The sequence below is a fragment of the Hesperophylax consimilis genome, chromosome 18, assembly GCF_061612785.1.
Source record: "Hesperophylax consimilis isolate HC1 chromosome 18, BYU_Hcon_1.0, whole genome shotgun sequence".
NCBI lineage: Eukaryota > Metazoa > Arthropoda > Insecta > Trichoptera > Limnephilidae > Hesperophylax > Hesperophylax consimilis.
In genome coordinates this window covers 13,967,996-13,986,883 of record NC_142853.1, presented here as the reverse complement: position 1 = coordinate 13,986,883, position 18,888 = coordinate 13,967,996, and the positions used below count along the sequence as shown (strand labels likewise).

The following is an 18,888-nucleotide window of genomic DNA, read 5'->3' as shown; positions in this document are numbered from 1 at the left end:
TCTCATTTATATTGACTGGTTAAAAAACGAAACTGTAATTTAATGACATGATAAGAAACGGAAACGTTTTTGATAATAATTGCACAACTACCTGGTAAATTATTACAATGTTAAATAATTAAATCAATGGCGGGCCTGGATGTACTTTGATGGCACGCATTTTACAAGCAGCTTGTACCTATCAGTCATTTTATTTTGTTGATGCCTGTCTTAGTTATAATAGGTTCATATTATGATATATTTTATTGAGTAAATGCAATATTCAAGTTAATAATTTCTTACAAAGAAGATATCACTAATAACACACAGTTTGTTTAAATAAAGGGTTACAAATTGCGCACTATGTAGTCTATTAGATTTTTTCTCTATTTACACAACCACAATTATTGTATTTCAGCACTTGTATCTCTCTTCGCACTTCATTCCTGCTGCTCCCCAAGCCGCTGCTTCCTTTGATTCCTCCACGAGCTTTTCGTACTTCTTGTCGTATGGAATGACACTAGGGAAGAAAAAAAAACAAATTATTTAGATACCTAAAAGACTCATATATAAACAATGTTGAATAATGGACGTCATGAGCGTTAAATAAGTTATTACTTTAACTCGGGAAATATTTTTTCCCTTTTTTATTGCATCCTTGATAAAATAAATATTGTATGTAAAATATTTAACAGAAAATCAAAATGAGCGTGCCAGCTAAAAATAAAAGCTTTTACTATAAGTTTTTTCTGCCTCGGGCAGAAACAAGCAAATCGTTTTTCTGCTTCAGGTATAGATTAGACAAGCGAATGCATTTGACTGAAAGATCTGCTATAATTTATCCCTCTCTCTCATAAATGGCGAATGTAACAGAAATAAACATGGACCTAAATACCATTTTTAGATACATGGGAATAAAGGTTACAAATTATAAAAGAGTTATCAGAGGCAGGGTAATAGGTCATAACTTTACTGATAAGTTGCGTGGGTAAGTGGCATAGGTAGGTTTGTAAAAAACACACGATAGGAAAAATACTTTAACAATCACGGAATAAACCTACCCATTCATCAGCTTAGCGGCTGTCAGTACAATATCGGCTCCCCCATAATACCGCTTGGCCAGGGCCGGGTTGAGGCAAGAGGCCCTGCTTAGACAGCCGGGCCTACCTTGCAGGTAACTCGCCCACAGATCCAGTTCGGCCCCACTCACCCATTGGGAGTTCACGTCACCTGGAAATAATATTTATTTCTTTATTTACAGACTATGGTCACATGGAATGAAACCTATTTCTATTTTCGTGATTTTACTACATTACACATCTGCCCTGATGATAAACTCTGTAACGCTATTGCACATTTTCTCTGATGATGGACACTGTACGTAGCGCTACACGGCATAATACTCCAAAAATAAATCACGACAGTTGGCCGTTAAAATCTCAAAACGAGTCATATTTATACTTCGGTTATAATTAGAGATTTTTGCGGTTAAAAGTATTATCGTGATTAGTAATATGCTTGCGCTTCCTCTTTTTTTAGCCAAGTCTAAGAAGGAGGATGCCCAACAACGCATAATAACCCAAAAAATAATCACGATAATATTTCTATTCTTTGTATTGAAGACTAATGAAAATAGCATGCCGACATTAAAATAAAATACCCAAAAAACATTCAAAAAGCATCTCTGAAACAACGGAGAAACAAAAAAAAGCATATGTATTTTTTGTCCATACATATTTAATGAATACATTTAACTTATAATTGCGAATATATTTGTATGTGAAGTTCTTTGGTTGGTATTCTTTTTACCTTTCAACATAAATGTACACATTTTAATTTAAATGTAAGTGTTTATGTGGTGTATCGTGAAATCAGATAAGAGAATAATCAGAAAAAACATTAGTGTAGGCTTTAACGATTTCACAATTTTGTAAAACTAATGTTTTATTAACAACTTATACACACCATGGAATCCCTTGAAGGAAACCACAAAGCCATGTCATATTTGGTGATGATTTGTACACACTCTGGGTCTACTAAGTACATTTGCAAAAAACAGACAAATATTCTACATTTTGCATGTAAGATAAAACTATTTATCGACACTTGGGCTTAATGCAAATAATATTTTGAAATGACATAAAATATGACGTACTTTCTAAGCTTCTGCCATATCCGTGAGTCCATGTTCCAGCCCCGAACATACCCGCGGCCAGGATTAGCGCCTTCAGGATGACCAGGATCACCAGATTGGTAAGGTTCAGACTGAGTACCTGTCAATACAAAGGTATTATTATGTTATTTATTACATCAGGTTATTTCTCATTGAAACTAACATGACAACGAAACAGATATGAGGTAAGCTATCATTACCTTACAGAATAGCCCGTAACAACTAAAAATAATTGGCTATTATGTTAAGGTGGTGCAAAGTTACCCAAAATCGTGTGTTTTCGGTTTGAAAATTTGTTCACTTGGGAAAAATATAGATACTTTAATTACATATTGCGTGCAGAACATAATATCTTGGTCCTTGCGAAATCGAGCTTAGACTAGAAAAAAATGTCGTATCAGGCACATAAAAAGTGCTTATAAGTGCTATATTTACTACTTAAGAATCCCTTTTCGAATACGGTTGTACTTTATAATGTGGAAAATGAAGTTATTTAGATCAGAAAATATTTCAATGTTTGTGCCTGAACTACACAAAAAATATATTTTTTTACTTTGACGATGTTTTTTGGTACAATTTAAAACGGGCGACCGGTGTTAAGTGAGAATTTTAGCCTTACCGCCACGCGTAAGATTTCAAATGCAACGTCGAGGTGGATCGCCTTTTATTAAATTCGTAGAAAAGGCCACGTACACTTCCATTTCTTATTTAGGTTGTGAAAAACTGACAATGTTATAAAATACACAAGACTGAACTACATTTAACAAATTAATTAGAACCTATTTTATTAGTTTTTATTCTATTAGATAAATAAACACACATGAAAAATACATTCAGTACTTAAACACAATGGAAAACTAATCATTGAAAATAGATTTTTGCTGACGTATATTAACTTCAGCTGCAGTTTTAGGTATAATGGGTTTTAACTAAATAAAGTTTATAATACCAGATGACGAGCAGGACAAACACAATAATCAAAATCTTCAAAACATACCTGCCAAATCAATTCTACACCAACCTGACTAGAGGCTCCAGTCGATCGTGAAATAACCTCCCTGGCAATATCTGCCAACATTTGGCCTCCTCTTCCATTGAGAAAATTTCCTGCCGTCTCCACAAATCCCGCAGCTCTACCAGATTGAGTTACCTTCCCCGAGGAACCATTATTTATTTCTGTAATTTCGTTATTTTCCACGCCATGGTAACCCTGAGTATCTGTATTTCCCGCCTGATTCGTGTAATTTTCGAATGTACTTGAATACGATTCCATCTGATCTCGCGGGTATCCAGAAATATCAATTTCCTGGTGTTTCGATCGTTCAGCGTTTTCGTTGGGTTCCGACTGCGATATTTTCTGGTATTCTTTTTCAGAAAAGCGGCCCTGTTGGTTGTATGGCTGAGAATAATGAGCGCCCTTTTTTGCATACTGAGGAGATGAATACGCTCCCGGATGCTGGGCGTATGCGAAAACGTAAGTAGGGATCACGACCGCGAACATCGCAGAGAATATTAAAAATTGCTTGTACATTGTTGATGATAATGTTCAATATAAAATCGAAACTACACTGCCAAATTTCACGTCACAAAACACTTGTTATCACAGCTAATGCCCCGAAAGAACTGAGGGTTTGTTACCTAAATAAAATAAAGCGTTTTAGATCCTGTTGGCAAGTCAAAAGTTTACCGCAAAGGTTTTATCGTTTCTTGGAAAGATTAATGCATTGCAGGTATTTTTTAACACGCAGATCTAGAAACGTTCCTTTTTCTATAAAGATCTAGCAGGGAGTAAGGGGTGCGTAAGTGGTTTGGTTTATGAGTGGCAATTACGAGATAAGGGATGGGTTCGGAGAGAGGGTTTTCCAGAACGGTCGGCAAAGAATGTCTTCCAAGGAAATGCGATTACGGAATGGCCTCGAGTGTACCTGCGCCATTACTTATATGTTCGTAGAACAATCGTCATTGAAGGAACCAAACCGTGAAATTTAGTGCACGCACGGGAGGACGCTGTCTTATATTACGAGTATCTCTATTTGAGCAAATATTGTGTCTAACTTCTAGGTAAGTACTAAGTACTGCCTCGAATTGTTTTAGTCATTCACTTTTTCATAAGTAATTATGGACAATGACGACTGTCTGGTGCAATATGGAAGTGGATTGTAAACAAAGAGGTTTCCGTAGTGTAAGGTATACTTCTCATTTGCTGTTAGACTGGGAGTTGAAGATTTGATTCCCAGAGTAAAACAAGTTCATTCATATGAAATTAGTATTAAAAATGTACATATTCAAAATAATTACATTTGTAAATACCGCAAAAGAGTCCAAACCGCCCGGTTTTTGGCATCCCAAATTGGGGTCAGGGCTGGCCGAATAAAATTTTGGCGCCCCTTGTCAAAACCACTAGACACCTAGACATCACTGTCATGAATAATATTCGGATGATTTGTATTTTTGTGAAGCGCGTGTTTTTATGAAAAATAATCTCAACGGTGATTCGTTAGGAGTGTTAGCTGTTGGGTATTATCAGCGCCTTGACAATTCGGAAGCTCCAATGGCGCCCTCACAAGTAGAAAAATTAGCCAATATATTAAGAATATACATTTACTATTGAGCTGCATTGTATAGCAGTGATACAGTGATATTATTCCGACATAGTGATAATATATTTGAAAATACTAATATATTATCAGAAACCCTGTTATTCATTCGATAAAGGGTTGCTTTACCGTTTATAGCCGGATTACGAATAATTTGAAGAGATTTTTAATTAATTAGCAATACTCATTTTTCTCCCTTTGGTTTTTACCAATAATTGGAAGAGATCCTTAATAAATTAGCAATATTCATGTTTCTCCGTGCGCTTATTCAGATTTGGTCCCTTAACACGGCTGAAGGAATTTCAACACTAGGGCGATACTGCGAGTATCTACCACTCTGAAAGGTACCTAATGTTAATTGGCGTGAAGACTTGATTATGTGACGTCAATTGTTCAGTTTGATTTGTCAGACAAAAGTGGCTAACACTCTCCTTAGGATCATAATTGGCGTGAAGACCTGATTTTGTGACGTCAATTGTTCAGTTTGATTTGTCATACAAAAGTGGCTAACACTGTCCTTAGGATCATAATTTGTGTGAAGAACTAATTTTGTGACGTCGATTGTTCATTTTGATTTGTCATACAAAAGTGGCTAACACTGTCCTTAGGATTATAATTGGCGCGAAGACCTGATTTTATGACGTCGATTGTTAATTTTGATTTGTCATACAAAAGTGGCTAACACTGTCCTTAGGATTATAATTGGCGTGAAGACCTGATTTTATGACGTCGATTGTTCATTTTGATTTGTCATACAAAAGTGGCTAACATTGTCCTTAGGATTATAATTGGCGTGAAGACCTTATATTGTGACGTCGATTGTTCAGTTTGATTTATCATACAAAAGTGGCCAACACTGTCCTTAGGATCATAATTGGCGTGAAGATCTGATTTTGAGACATCGGTTTTCAGTTTGATTTGTCATACAAAAGTGGCTAACACTCTTCTTAGGATCCATCAAATTACAATGAGCTTTTTTTCTCTTCCACGTTTCCTTCTCTTCCCTTCTCCCTTCACCCTCAAAAAACATGGCTGCGGCTAGTATGTGGTAGTCACATTTTTACAGCGTATTATGGATGTTGTCATGCCCATTATTTCATACAAAAGCGCTGAAATCAGATCAAGAAATCTAATCAGCTTGTTATTCGACCAATTTAACCATTTTTGGTGTGAAAATACCTGAACTACGCAATCGGTGAATAATAAGTACTTACTTTATTTTCAACGAAAATACTTGTAGTCAGGTACTTGTTTCATTTTCAACTTATCCGAGTCAAACTTTATGATACGTCCTTGGTTAAACAATGCAGCGGAAACGTAATTTTCCGGTGAAGTTTTCAGTTTAACAACGTGGGTAGGTACCCACATTATTGAAGAAAAGTGTTATTGAAGGCATTGTAGACAGCGACAGGCAATTTTCATTTCAATGGTGAAATCTACGTATTTGGTGACTCGAGAAGGAAGGAAAATGAGAGTTGTACCATTTATGTTAGATATAACAAATAATATAGATGGTATTGTTTAACTTTGAATAAACTTTTATGGAAAATTATCCATTTATTTGATCTCAACGATTCTACGTTGCGTGCTAAATTGCAGTCGAAGTGAACAGATATTAATTTTAAGGTGCTTTTATGTCTCAGTGACTACAATATTATTTTCATATTATTTTGGGGAAACATATCACATATTTGAGGCTGAAAAGAGTGGGGAAAGGTAGAAGATGTGGAAGAAGAAGGTTGGGAAGTATTTGGCTGTTTTTATTTTATCATCACGGATAAATCCATTTTAAGCAACATTTATTTTTTAAATGATGATCGTTCACGGCGATACTGAGAGTATCTGCTGAAACTTTCTGAAAATATAATATACATGCATTGCTGTGGCTCAGTCTGTCTGTGCAGATAGAGAAAAAATAGTGCGTGTTGCTTTTATGTCCAATAGATGGCGCAGTTTTAAAAAAGCAGGTTTTAAATGTCACAGGTGACATCTATATAATATAGGTTTGCATATAATAACACAAGCGTTTTCAGATGAAAAAAAACCTTTTTTAACTGTCACAGGTGACAACAAAGGTTTTTTTACCTGTCACAGGTGACATCTCTATAATATAGGTAATATATAATATAAAATCACACGCGTATTCGTATGCAATGTTGTGTCAAAATTTCAAAGCAACCGATGAAGAACTTTCGGAGATTTAAAATTAAAACAAACGAACATTAACATTTATATTTATATACATTATATATCCATTATTTTTACACAAATTGTGAAATAACAAATATATTATTTTATTAAAATAACGCATACGCGCCGGGAGAGAGCTTTTCCATTAATTTGTTGAACATAGTTCAGAAAATGATTAATGAATATAATAATATCTAGGAAGAATTTATTATTTATTATGTAATTTGTGACAAATCGTGATACGAAACAACGCATTATGGTAGGAACCTCATTATTTTAAACCCAAAGCAATTTAGTTAATTCAGAGTTATATAATATTATTTGAAATTTCTTTTACAATCGTGAATCTTCAAATGACACAAAAGATTGCACAATTCATTTAACGAGTGTCTATTTTCTAACCAAATAAATGTTTTGATATTTTCCACAACGACAAACAATGGAACTTGCACGAGGAAGTATAATAATGATGTTCATTGTTCCAACAGCAGTAAAGTGCGGAAGGTATTTCTACTATTTCCTTAGGTTTTTCTTATGAAACAGGTGTTAATGCTAAAGTTAATTGAAGTTGTTTGAAGTTCTAATTGTTTTTCTTATTATAGAATGGACTGATTGTAGAACAAAATACAAGTAGATACAAAGGAAATATATAATACTAGAAGACGTGAATTGACTTTATGTAATTTATTTAATTGCATTTCAATTATTTCGTGGGAACCCTGATTGATATTGTCTGGGTAAAAAGTTTTACTATTTTATGAATCCCATATTACGTTTGGTATATAAAAATCACCTATATTGGGTCCAGGAAACCTTTTTCGCATTGATTAACTTCAATGCAACGATCTTTATAAATTAAGTCGTCAGACTGTTATTTTTGAAAACAAATGAGGGCGCCACTTCGGTTTACAACAATCCTAAACTGTAGTCATTAATATAATAATAGTGTAAACTTAAACAGTATAAAATAGTATCAGATACCTAAGCATCAAGGAAATCTGAAATTATGCTTCTGATTTTCGTGGGCTTTATATTAAATTTGCGAACGGTTGAAATTATTTTCTAGGTGTGTACGGCTCGTTTCGCTACTTAATTCGGCTGTGGAAGGATTTGAAAGAACTTCAAAAACACCCCCACACATAATCCTTAAAGATGACAAAGGCTCTGAAGAATAAAAAATATATACATATAAATATATAAAATCATTGATTTTTAGTTGTTTAAAGGATTTTTTAATGATTTTTCTGTCTCAGACAGAAATATTTATTTTTGTTTTCCCTTTTTATCGTTTATCGAAACTTCTGGATAAACTTTATTAGTCTTCGCCGTTATCTCTTAAAAATGAGTTACATTTTTTAATAATCTCTTATTAAGTTCCTGCAAAGAGCCACCTTCTGTTTTAAAGTTAAACCATTATTGTGTATCTTATACGGCGTATGAAAAAATATAATTTTATTGATCGCTACGCAGCGTAACTATCAAAAAAGTCTGTAGATGTCAGTCCATGCCATAAAATAATGTTTATAGTAGGTAAGTGAGTGGTTTATTTATTGCAGACCTGAAGGCGTTTCTTATTCATGTCGATATTATGAATCATCAACCAAATCGATTATCGTGTTTCAATGAAAAATAAAAATTTAATGATGCATTTGTTAACCCAGAATTGCTATAAATATGTATAAGCTTTTAAATTCCAATACGTAATACTAGATGTCGGGATTTATTTCAGTGCAGTAATTCTGGGACTAACTACTATATAATATATACCTCTCTGCCCAGAATAATAATGCAGGGAAATAATTATAGCGAGTTCGTGGAAATTTTCAATTGCTCACTAAACACATAAAAAATGTTGTTACTGAGGCAATAGGTATGTATAATTATTAGTAATTATGTACAATTTTATTTTAATTTTATTTTATATTATAGAAACATGATTTACATAGATGAAACAATATACAGGAATAAGATACTTCATGTTGGGTATCCATGATATGTTTCCTTGTAAAGTCTGCTAAGTGGTATGTTTATTCCGGTGACCGGATAAATCATCACAATGATAATTCATCACATCTTTAAAAAGTTATATAAAGTCATGGAAAGTGACGAAACAAAAACTTTATTAACTGGGTTGAGTAGGTTAGGTTAGGTTAGGTTAAAAAAAATAATTTTTCATCGTTTCTAATGACTTTATATCACTTTTTAAAAGTGTGTTGAATTGTCACTGTGTTATCATCAGTTATCAGTTATCAGTTATCATGGAACCGTTTATTCCTTAACTACCAGGTTAAATATATAGGTGTGTGTGTATTGTATGTGTGAGTGTTTGTGTGAGTTTGTGTGTATTGTATGTGTGGGTGTGTGTGTGTGAGAGGGAGGGTGTGTGTGTGTGTGTGTGTGAGAGAGGGTGAGGGTGTGTGTGTATGTGTGTATGTGTGTATGTCTCCATGTATGCGTATTGAACAGTTTAAATTATTGACATGATGCCACGTTTGAATTTGGGCAGTGAATCTGAAAAAACGTCAATGTTAGAGTTTAGACAAATATTATTTAGAGTATTTATTACAATTTTTTTTTCTTTCCTTTATTCGTAAAATATATTTGTATACAGTTTTTTACATGCTTTTCTACTACCACACTAGATTGATATGTTAAAACCCCTAAAAATGGTTAATAAATAAATAATTAAATGGGGTTCGAGTTTTGTGTTTGAAGTTCAATTTCATGTCAGTAGTGGCTGAGTTGGCATGGCGTTTGGGTCCCACCCAGGCGTCGTACTTTCAATTCTTTGATTGACCAAGTCCTCTATCACGATACAAGCAACATTTTCCTCTTAGTGTGGTGGTACTAGGAGGTTTTCAAACATTGTCAGGTTATTCGTGACCCGGGAATTTTTGTATATCTTTAATAAAAAAACGGACTGTCAATCTATACAATTTAACGGAAATACAAGACATTTTTGAGCAATCTTCTTTTAAATTCTGATGTACTAAAATTAACTAAAGCTATTACTTTTTACAATCTGTGACAACTTATACTGTATATGATAAGACCTGAAAATGTTAATAAAATCGTTCTCATCGTTTCCCACTTTTTCGACTTTTCCTATCTTTTCCACTCTGCGTACCCATTTTTAAAGTTTTCACTTAACAGCAAACATAATCTCTCCGATATCGACCGACTTGAAAGTGACTTACTTATATTATATTATTTACGTAAAACTATTATTTATGAATGAACTTTTAAAATAACTAATAATAATAATGACTGAGTAAAAAGATTATTGACCCTACAATTTACAAATAGCGTAATCTGTACTTTGCACCATAAAAGATTTCATAATCTGCTCTTTCATAGATGGCGGATACACTGCAAGTTATGTCTTAAAATATTACGACGAATTGTTTGTATGCGCCTGTACACACACAATATTAATATTAATAAATAGTTTCGTACACATTAAAACATAATTATTTCAATAAAGGCTTAAAAATACAATATTAGATTGAATTGAGTTATTAAATTATTTATTCATATTCATATTGCGTCAAATAATTCGTCTTAACATTGTACAGCAATAACTTGCAAAAAGCGTATTTTAACAAAAAAATTAAATTACCGCCATCTTTGAACGTGTAGGTTAAAATATTTGATGCGTGGGGAACTTTGCCCCTTAGAGATGCCTAAAATATTTTTATATTGTAACATTGCATCAGTACCTATGCGGTATACAATGAGATAATAAGGAAATGCAAAAGTGATGCAGTCACCCCCTCATAGAATTTACTTTATATAATTCCATTTAGGATTTAGGATTCTTATTCCGTATTGGAAAAGAATTTAATAATATCATAATATTAATATTTTTCTTATGTTCGCAGTCATCTTGAATTCGCTTCTCCCATATGGAATCCTCAATATAATATTTACATAAATCGCATTGAAGCCATTCAAAGAAAATTTGTCCATCATTTAAATTTAAAATTAAATTCAAACCTTGGCGTAAACAGCTCGATGGACCTTTATGGACTTAAGCCATTTAAAACTAGAAGAGACTCTGCAGATATAATATATCTCCATAAAATTATCAATGGCTTTATTGATTGTTCTCCCCTTCTGTCAGAAATTAATTTTAGAGTCCCGAGCGTTAGAACTAGAGAAAACTCACTTTTTCATCTCCATAAATGTTCTACTAATATCAGACAAAATGCGTTTATATTCAGAGCCTGTAGTATATTTAATAAGAATTTTAATGATGTGGACATATTCACATGTAATTTAAGAACCTTTAAAAGATATGTAATAACTAACATTAAATAATTTTAAATATTCTACTGGAAGTACGTAATCATGTTGTTGCTTTGAATCCTTTCCAGTTACTTACCTTCCAATTTATACTCATGTGGTCAATTTAGTTGTAGGTATACATTTATTATATTGTTAATATTGCTATTGTGTAGTGCTTTTATTGATTGCTGCTGTGTTGAAATTTTACAATACATTATGTTTTGAATTTTAGCTGGTTATTAGTATATCAGTTAACTTTAAATTTTTGAAACTTAGCTGGTTATTAGTACCTATATCAATTAACTTTACATTTTTATTTATTTGTGTTCTTACATCTTCTATTATTTTTTATTTATTTGTGTTCTTACATCTTCTTTTATTTTTTATTTATTTGTGTTCTTACATCTTCTATTATTTTTTATTTATTATTTACAATATTGTATTTTTTGTAAATCTCTCAGGCCACGGGTACAGAACCCTTAGTTTTTTTTTTTAAATATTCTTTTTTATTATTATAATTTTAAGTGAAAATCTGTTATTGGATTTTATCTTTATTATTTAGTTTATTCTTATGTATGTAAATAATGTGTTGATTTTCCCAAATAAATAAAATAATAAAGAAAAATACTTAATATATAGAAATACTAAGCAGACACAAAGAAAAGAAGATATTTTCACAACTCATAGTATTTTACCATTACATAACAAAAATACTACCTAGTCATAGCCTTAAAAAAAGTTTTGGTTGAAAAATGCTAAATGTAGTGAGCGTAGGTCGGAGATTATTGAATAATGGCGAACGTTTGTTTCTGATGAATGTACGACGCGAATGCACTGAAATGTTTCTTCCTTTTTTAACCGTCAACCAGTTTTGCTTTAATTATTATATACTAATTATAGGAGTGTATATTTTATTGTAACTTTCTAAACAAAGCACTTTCATTGTACGAAGTAACGCCGGTTTACGGTACAGTAAACTAGTACGTTGTTCCTCTAACCTTAACGTCTAACCATATTCACGATTCGGTAATCTTTAAGCAGGATGTAACATCATGGCATTATGAAACCATTGTTAGCGATTATAATAATATAACATAATGCTACGTAAACATACGAGAGCCGAACTGCCGAGCCGAACCTTAACTTATGGGAAAGGAACGAAACAATCACAAATGGCGATTAACGCCGCTTGCAGTTGCTTCATTCCTTTCCCGTAATTCGCAAATGTATTGTATACACACCATAAGACAACACCCGATTTTTCGAAGAAGACTTCATTCTTGACGCCAAATACAACTGATTTAACATCGTTCTCGTTTCTGGAGGTAATTAAAATGCACTCCGCGGAGAGTGCCTACTTTATGTGGTCTGCAAGAGGGAATTTTACATCACATGTTTTTTGGCTGTCCTTAAGTATGAAGAATTGCCTCTCCTTCATTAAACACATCTTCTAAGTCACCCAAATTTATCAAATTATTTTTAAATATTAACGTATAAGTTCGCATTCCCTTCCTTCACATATTATAACTATATATGTTATATGATAACGACCAATAACAATCGAACGAGACTAGACTCTAATAACGGTGGGCTTGCTCGAGACTCACATTTTAATTAATTACAACGAATTCGTAACGATAATATGTATATATTTTTAGACCAATATATAATATAATAATACCTACGGAAGTAAGTTATTTATATTTATGATTGATAAAAACAGTACCTAACCTTTAAAATATTATATGTAAGGCGGTTTGAAAATTTTATAAAACATTTTTTAAAATAACTATAAATTTAGAGAATTTCATTTACAGAATTGTCAAGCAACATCGATTATACGTTAGATAGGCAACGTATTTTGATCGAGTTTTCATTTAGAGAATTTCTTCCGAAAGGTTTATATAAATAATACATGCATATTATATTTATGGAAAGTAGAGAAAAGTTGATGTCTTGTAATCGAGTCGTAAAAACATATTTTCGTGCGCTTACATTGCTAACACTGGCTAAACCTTATGAGATACATCAAAATAATGTACTACGGACTTGTATATCTTAAAAAGGCCTATAGAAAAGTCACTATTGTATATATATATCTCCTAGAGATTACACGCAGCAACGCCGGGTACAAGTCCGATAGTTTGCATAGTAAGAGGGGACTGCGGACGGGTATTCCAAACTAGTTTTAAAAACATTTTAGAAACTTTGGTTGATAATCTATATTAATCAAAATGTTCGTTTGTTCAAAATCTTAAATCTCCGAAATTTCTTTACCGATGACTTTAAAATTTTGACACAACGTTTTTATATACCTATACTATATAGATGTCACCTGTCATAGGTAAAAACATGCTTTTTTGAAAAACAGCATCATGTTGGAAGCAAAAGAAATGGGGGTGCATCGCATGAAGGGTGTACCCCCACGCTAGTAAATAATAAACGAATTATCTCGTAATGTTTTTTGTGAAATAATTATAAAGATATTACATGATGATTTTTAATGCATTTGATTGGTTTCGATTTTCGTCTGTAATTGGTGTCAGTATATTTTCTATTTCTGATCTCCCTGTGCTTTGTATCCAGCTTTTTACTTGAGATTAAAATATTATAATATTGTTGTGATTTTTGAATGAGAGTGGGATTTTAGTGTAGAGTTTAGTAAATGCTTGTAATACAAAGCAACATTAGGTTTTTACAGAAGCTGTCAACAATGTGTTTAGTGTTCTTCATAGTAATAGTGTCTGTATAAGCAGTATCTACCGTTTTCCTTCCATTGCTTCACACAATTCACAATTTTGTGAAATATTAATGCCGGGTTTATTACAAAAAATGGGAAAAATAACATTATGATAAAATAATTTTTAAACTCGTTTATTTATTATAAACAATTACCTAAGAAAGTGTTACAAACACTCAAAATATTTACAAAAATACTATTCGTACACAGATTTCATTATTATACAATAACTAACTTTTTTCTTTCACGCCATAAAAAGGAATTACAATTATTGAAAAGCTACCATCACTGGTTAAATTGATACAAAGGTATAACTTTATAATTTTTACACTTCACGGAGTCAACCATCTTCAAAATAATATAAAAAAAACCGATAAGAAATGGACTGAGCATCTTTTTTTTTTTAATATTGTTGAAAAACACATTACATACAGTAATATGAATGCTAAAAAATAAACAGGAGCGGGATATTAAATAACCGTGCATAGTGGGCATATATTATTTTTAAATAATGAGTCAAACTGGGAATATTGTTAAAGATAAGCAAAGAAAATTGAATTCGTTGTAAAATAAAAATTACAAAAATGTAATTTTTTCAACGAGTCAATTTGTTTTTTTTTGTGTTGAAGACAAGCTCAAATAAATAAATAGTATAGATACTATCTAATAAATAATGACATAAATTAACAAAATCTTAAAATAAAAATAAATATTATTTTAATATTCAACATGGCTTCAAGCATCGTGTTGTCTCAAATAAAACAATTTATTATAGTGTGTTTTATAACTAAGGACATAAAAATATGTTAATTTAAATGTTTTACCAGTACCATTGTGAATATAGAAGAAATTAAGGCATTGAAAGAGTAATGAAATAAAACAGATTTTTTTTAAATAACGATCTGCAACGAATTGTGTGGTATTCGATATTTCGAAGTAACAGTTCGCGTGTTAAACGGTTTCCACTGTAAAATTAATTGCAGATTGAAATTTTAAAACTACTAACTTATTATTATTAAAAAAGCTTTGAGAGGATGATGTAATAGATAATTTAGTTATTTACAATCAAATATGTAGTTATTTCTTACAAAAAATATAAGGTGTTCTTAATTGAAATGAATATTATTGTGAAAAACTTAAATCAAGAAAGCTGTCTCCTGTAAAGAGATATTGCTTTAATAAAAATCATATTATTATAATGAATAGTACATTTTAAAAGTCAAAATACTCCCATAAAACTTGTAGGTTTTCATCGAAACTTCTCTTAAACTACACGCTTATTAAGCAATGATAAATAATAACAATAAATAAATTAACATTGGGATGGGCATAAATAATAATGGGCGAATATGATTCAAACGTCTCCACGAAAAATAATAAATAATCTATGTTTTATTGAATCTTTCTACCGCATTCGGTAGGCACTTAAATAATAATTATTTGTGGCTAAATTGTATTTTACAGTCTGGCAACTCTAGAGAATTCATTTGGGCGCCAATTGTCATGTCTGGACACATTTGAATTCAGAACAGTCGTGTCTTCTGATGGCGGCCATGACGTCAGAGAGGTGCGCTGAAACAGAGCTGGCCACTGAAGGGTGTACACTGAAAAGAGGAAAAAATAACATTAAAATTCAAAAAGTATAAGGTTGGTTACGCACTAAGAGTACCCTTTGTTTGATGTTTCTAAAAACATAGAAATTTGGGACGCGGGTTTGGGTAGTTTCCCTCCCAACTGTCATACCTTTTATCTTTCCAGAACTTCCTGCAACCCGGACGTATTTTCATATTAAGGCGATGCCATACGTAGTAATGCAAAATCATGTGTTTTTGGTTTGAAAATTTGGTCGCCTAGAAATGTTTCAGATGCTTCAATTAAATAATGCGAGTAGAATACATCTTGGCCTTTGAAATAATCGAGTATTTTTTAGATAAGTCTTTTTATAAGCCCAGAAAAAAATAATGTAAAGGCTTGAAAACTGCTGTAAAGTTCAAAATCTCCTACTTACGAACCCATTTTCGGTTATGATTTTATTGTATAATGTGGAAAATTAAGTTATTTATAAAATGATTGAAAAAAAATTAAATATTTATGCCTGAACATCCACAAAATAAAATAAAAGGCACTTTTTGGCCATGTTTTTTTCTTGCATAAATCAAAACAGGCGGATGGTGTTAAGCGGGAATTTAAACATTATCGCCATCTATGTAAGAGTTGTTATTGATAGCGGCTCAATTTAAAATATTACAAGACGTAGTGCATCGCCTTAAATTTAAATATATTCTTGAAAATGCACTGAATAGATATAATTATGAACTTGGATAGCTTTTTTTACTATTCATTATTATTTTTATTATCTAATTTTTGTATTTTTTACAATTTTTACAAGTTATGTTATGAAGGAATATACTATTAGGCTTTCCTCACCATAGAGAGACATATCTATTGTGTTTGGTGAGGGTTACATATTTACAAATATACATATAGGGCTATACTAGCACAGTGAAATCGATAATTTTACAATATCGGATCGGTAGGCGTAACTGCTGATGATTTTATACCGTTTTCCCGTAAACGGTCGCGCTGTTGATAGCCAGACCGCTATTGATAATGCATTAAAGAAATCGACATACGCTGGCAACACTTGGGCATCTGTCTATGAATTGACGTTCCTATACTTCTGACGGCTACGTAAAAGTTAAAAATACTAATAAATCGACAATTTCTAAACGAAATAATAACTTTAATGTACATTGGCAGTCCGCATTTACTTATGACACAAAAGGGACTTATTTAGTTTAAGAGGTCTTTAGTCATAAGTCATAATTAACAGCTTTTGTGTCTCCAAGTTGGAACGAAAACAATTGATCGCGGCTTAGATGAATTAATTAAGTCTATGGATCGGGCATACGATTTTTTAAGAGTTTAGCTAGTTCACCTCCGTTCATTAATAAGCCAGCTATTTTGAATAACGAATGAAATTATCCAAAAAGATGTGTATTTTGACAGCTTATCTGACAGCTTCGAGATCGCACTAAAAGCGACGACTTTTGTCATCCGACTGTCGGAATCATATTCTGACCGTGCTCGCAAATATCGCTAACTGCCGTAGATGACGGATTTCATCAAATATTGTATTGATAAAGGGTTTTAGCGATCTACCATGCTAGACATACTGAGACGGGTAACAGGAAGGGTCTTGTTGTTCTGCATGAAATATATTTTTAATTAATATTTTTTTTTTAACAAGAAAGTCAAACATTCCCAGGTTACGAATAACCTGACAATATTTGAAAATCTCCTACTGCCACCACAGTAAGCCGAAAATGTTGCTTGTGTTGTGATAAAAAAAATTTTGAAAAATACATAAAAAAATTTAAAAAAATAACATAAAAACAAACAAAAAGTAACAGAATAAAATTTTGTAATTTCGTGAAATGACTAAAAGTTTACAAGCCATTTGCAGTAGTGCAACATGATTACAGAATGATTTGGTTGGTGCATTATAAGCCAGTTGCATTCTCAATCGGTAGGTCATTTTCTCATGTACAATTCGTATGCATTTTCACTACTTATTTTGTAATTATGGACATAATTGCGTGAAACTAAATAATATACAGATTAAAACACATGAAATAGATTTTATACAGCGTAATAATTGTACGTGAATCATGTGAAAACATTGGAGAGGGATTTATCCAAAAACCAAAAAGACAACCAGTCGTACGGTCTTCAGACGGTCGTTAAATTAGCATCGAACTTTCACTTGATAATAATTTTTGTTGCAAAGTATAAATTATTATTCTCGAAATAGTAACGGGTTCAGTGAGTTAATCATAAATCAGTCCATAATTCATTCACATTTGCACATCAAAGATGTTGCCGAGACCAAGGCATTAAAATATTTATTTCTTCTAGAACCTGTTCCCTTCGACATTCTGCTCTCTGCGTTCTTTAATAAATTTATCACATTCTTTGTTCGGGCTGGCAATATAAATATATTGTTATCTTTATGACAGCGGAACTAACAAAAGGTGGAATGAGACAAAGCGTCCACGCCTTTGCTAAAAAGCCAGATAAATAAAGACCAATGAAAGCGAAAGTTTTCACTTTTTCGTGAAAGAATCCCGTTTTTTTAAAATACGAATCTTTTGTCGTTTGACTTTTGGCCTTGGCTGTGAAAACATAATCACGTTCAGAGTCTTGTTTCTTCTTCTTTTGTTGCCCTCATATATCAGACGTTGGTTACCTTCTAGGTATTCCTTATTCTGCAGACCGTAGGTACCTAAACGAATATACGTAATACCTACGCATCAATACATCTTCTATAAATCTCCCTATGGATTATCAGAATCCCAGATTGGGTGGTTTTACCATATATTACATAGATTATGGTGTTCTAGAAACCCTGAATGTCTACAATAGCAGTGCCGCCACCAAACCAAACTAGCAAACTCACAACTACCTGCCAAACTACCTAACCACCAACCTGCCAACTACCAAATTTCGGGTGAACGACACGTTCACTTGTCGTGATGTCGTTTGGAATGTTTAAAATACGCCTCTACTTTCGCTTCCATCGCCGTGCCTTCCAAACTGCTTGAGTTTTTGGGACCTGCATACGTGAATGAACAAATTTGAAGTTTAGGTTTTTCGATGGAAGTGTTCAAAAAAATATGTAAGCTTATTGACGTCAGAAGAGATGTCTATGGGTAAACTGCTATTTTTTGGCAAATGAACACAATAAGAAGAAATAAAAGGCCGGTAATTCTGTGTTTAATGTCTTAACACAGCCTAAGATTACAGACCTATTCATGGGTCATGAAATTTGCACAGCTATTTCATACTGGAATTTCTAAGACAAAGTAATTATTATTAGCCACAAAGGGCATTTATAGCATGGGCTATGAAGTTTTGCAATG

At 32.4% G+C, this 18,888-nt stretch overlaps 1 protein-coding gene across 1 annotated transcript in view; it reads right to left on the bottom strand.

Moving 5' to 3' along the window:
• Positions 1–393: 393 nt before the first annotated feature.
• Positions 394–18,888, bottom strand: part of LOC149415401 (uncharacterized) — a 38,519-nt gene continuing 20,024 nt past the window's right edge. The window contains exons 2-5 of the mRNA XM_089642211.1: positions 3,150–3,328; positions 2,135–2,252; positions 1,041–1,209; positions 394–499 (exon numbers count right to left, since the gene is read on the bottom strand). Coding sequence (XP_089498337.1) covers positions 394–499; positions 1,041–1,209; positions 2,135–2,252; positions 3,150–3,328 — 572 coding nt within the window. The remainder of the gene's footprint in view (positions 500–1,040; positions 1,210–2,134; positions 2,253–3,149; positions 3,329–18,888) is intronic.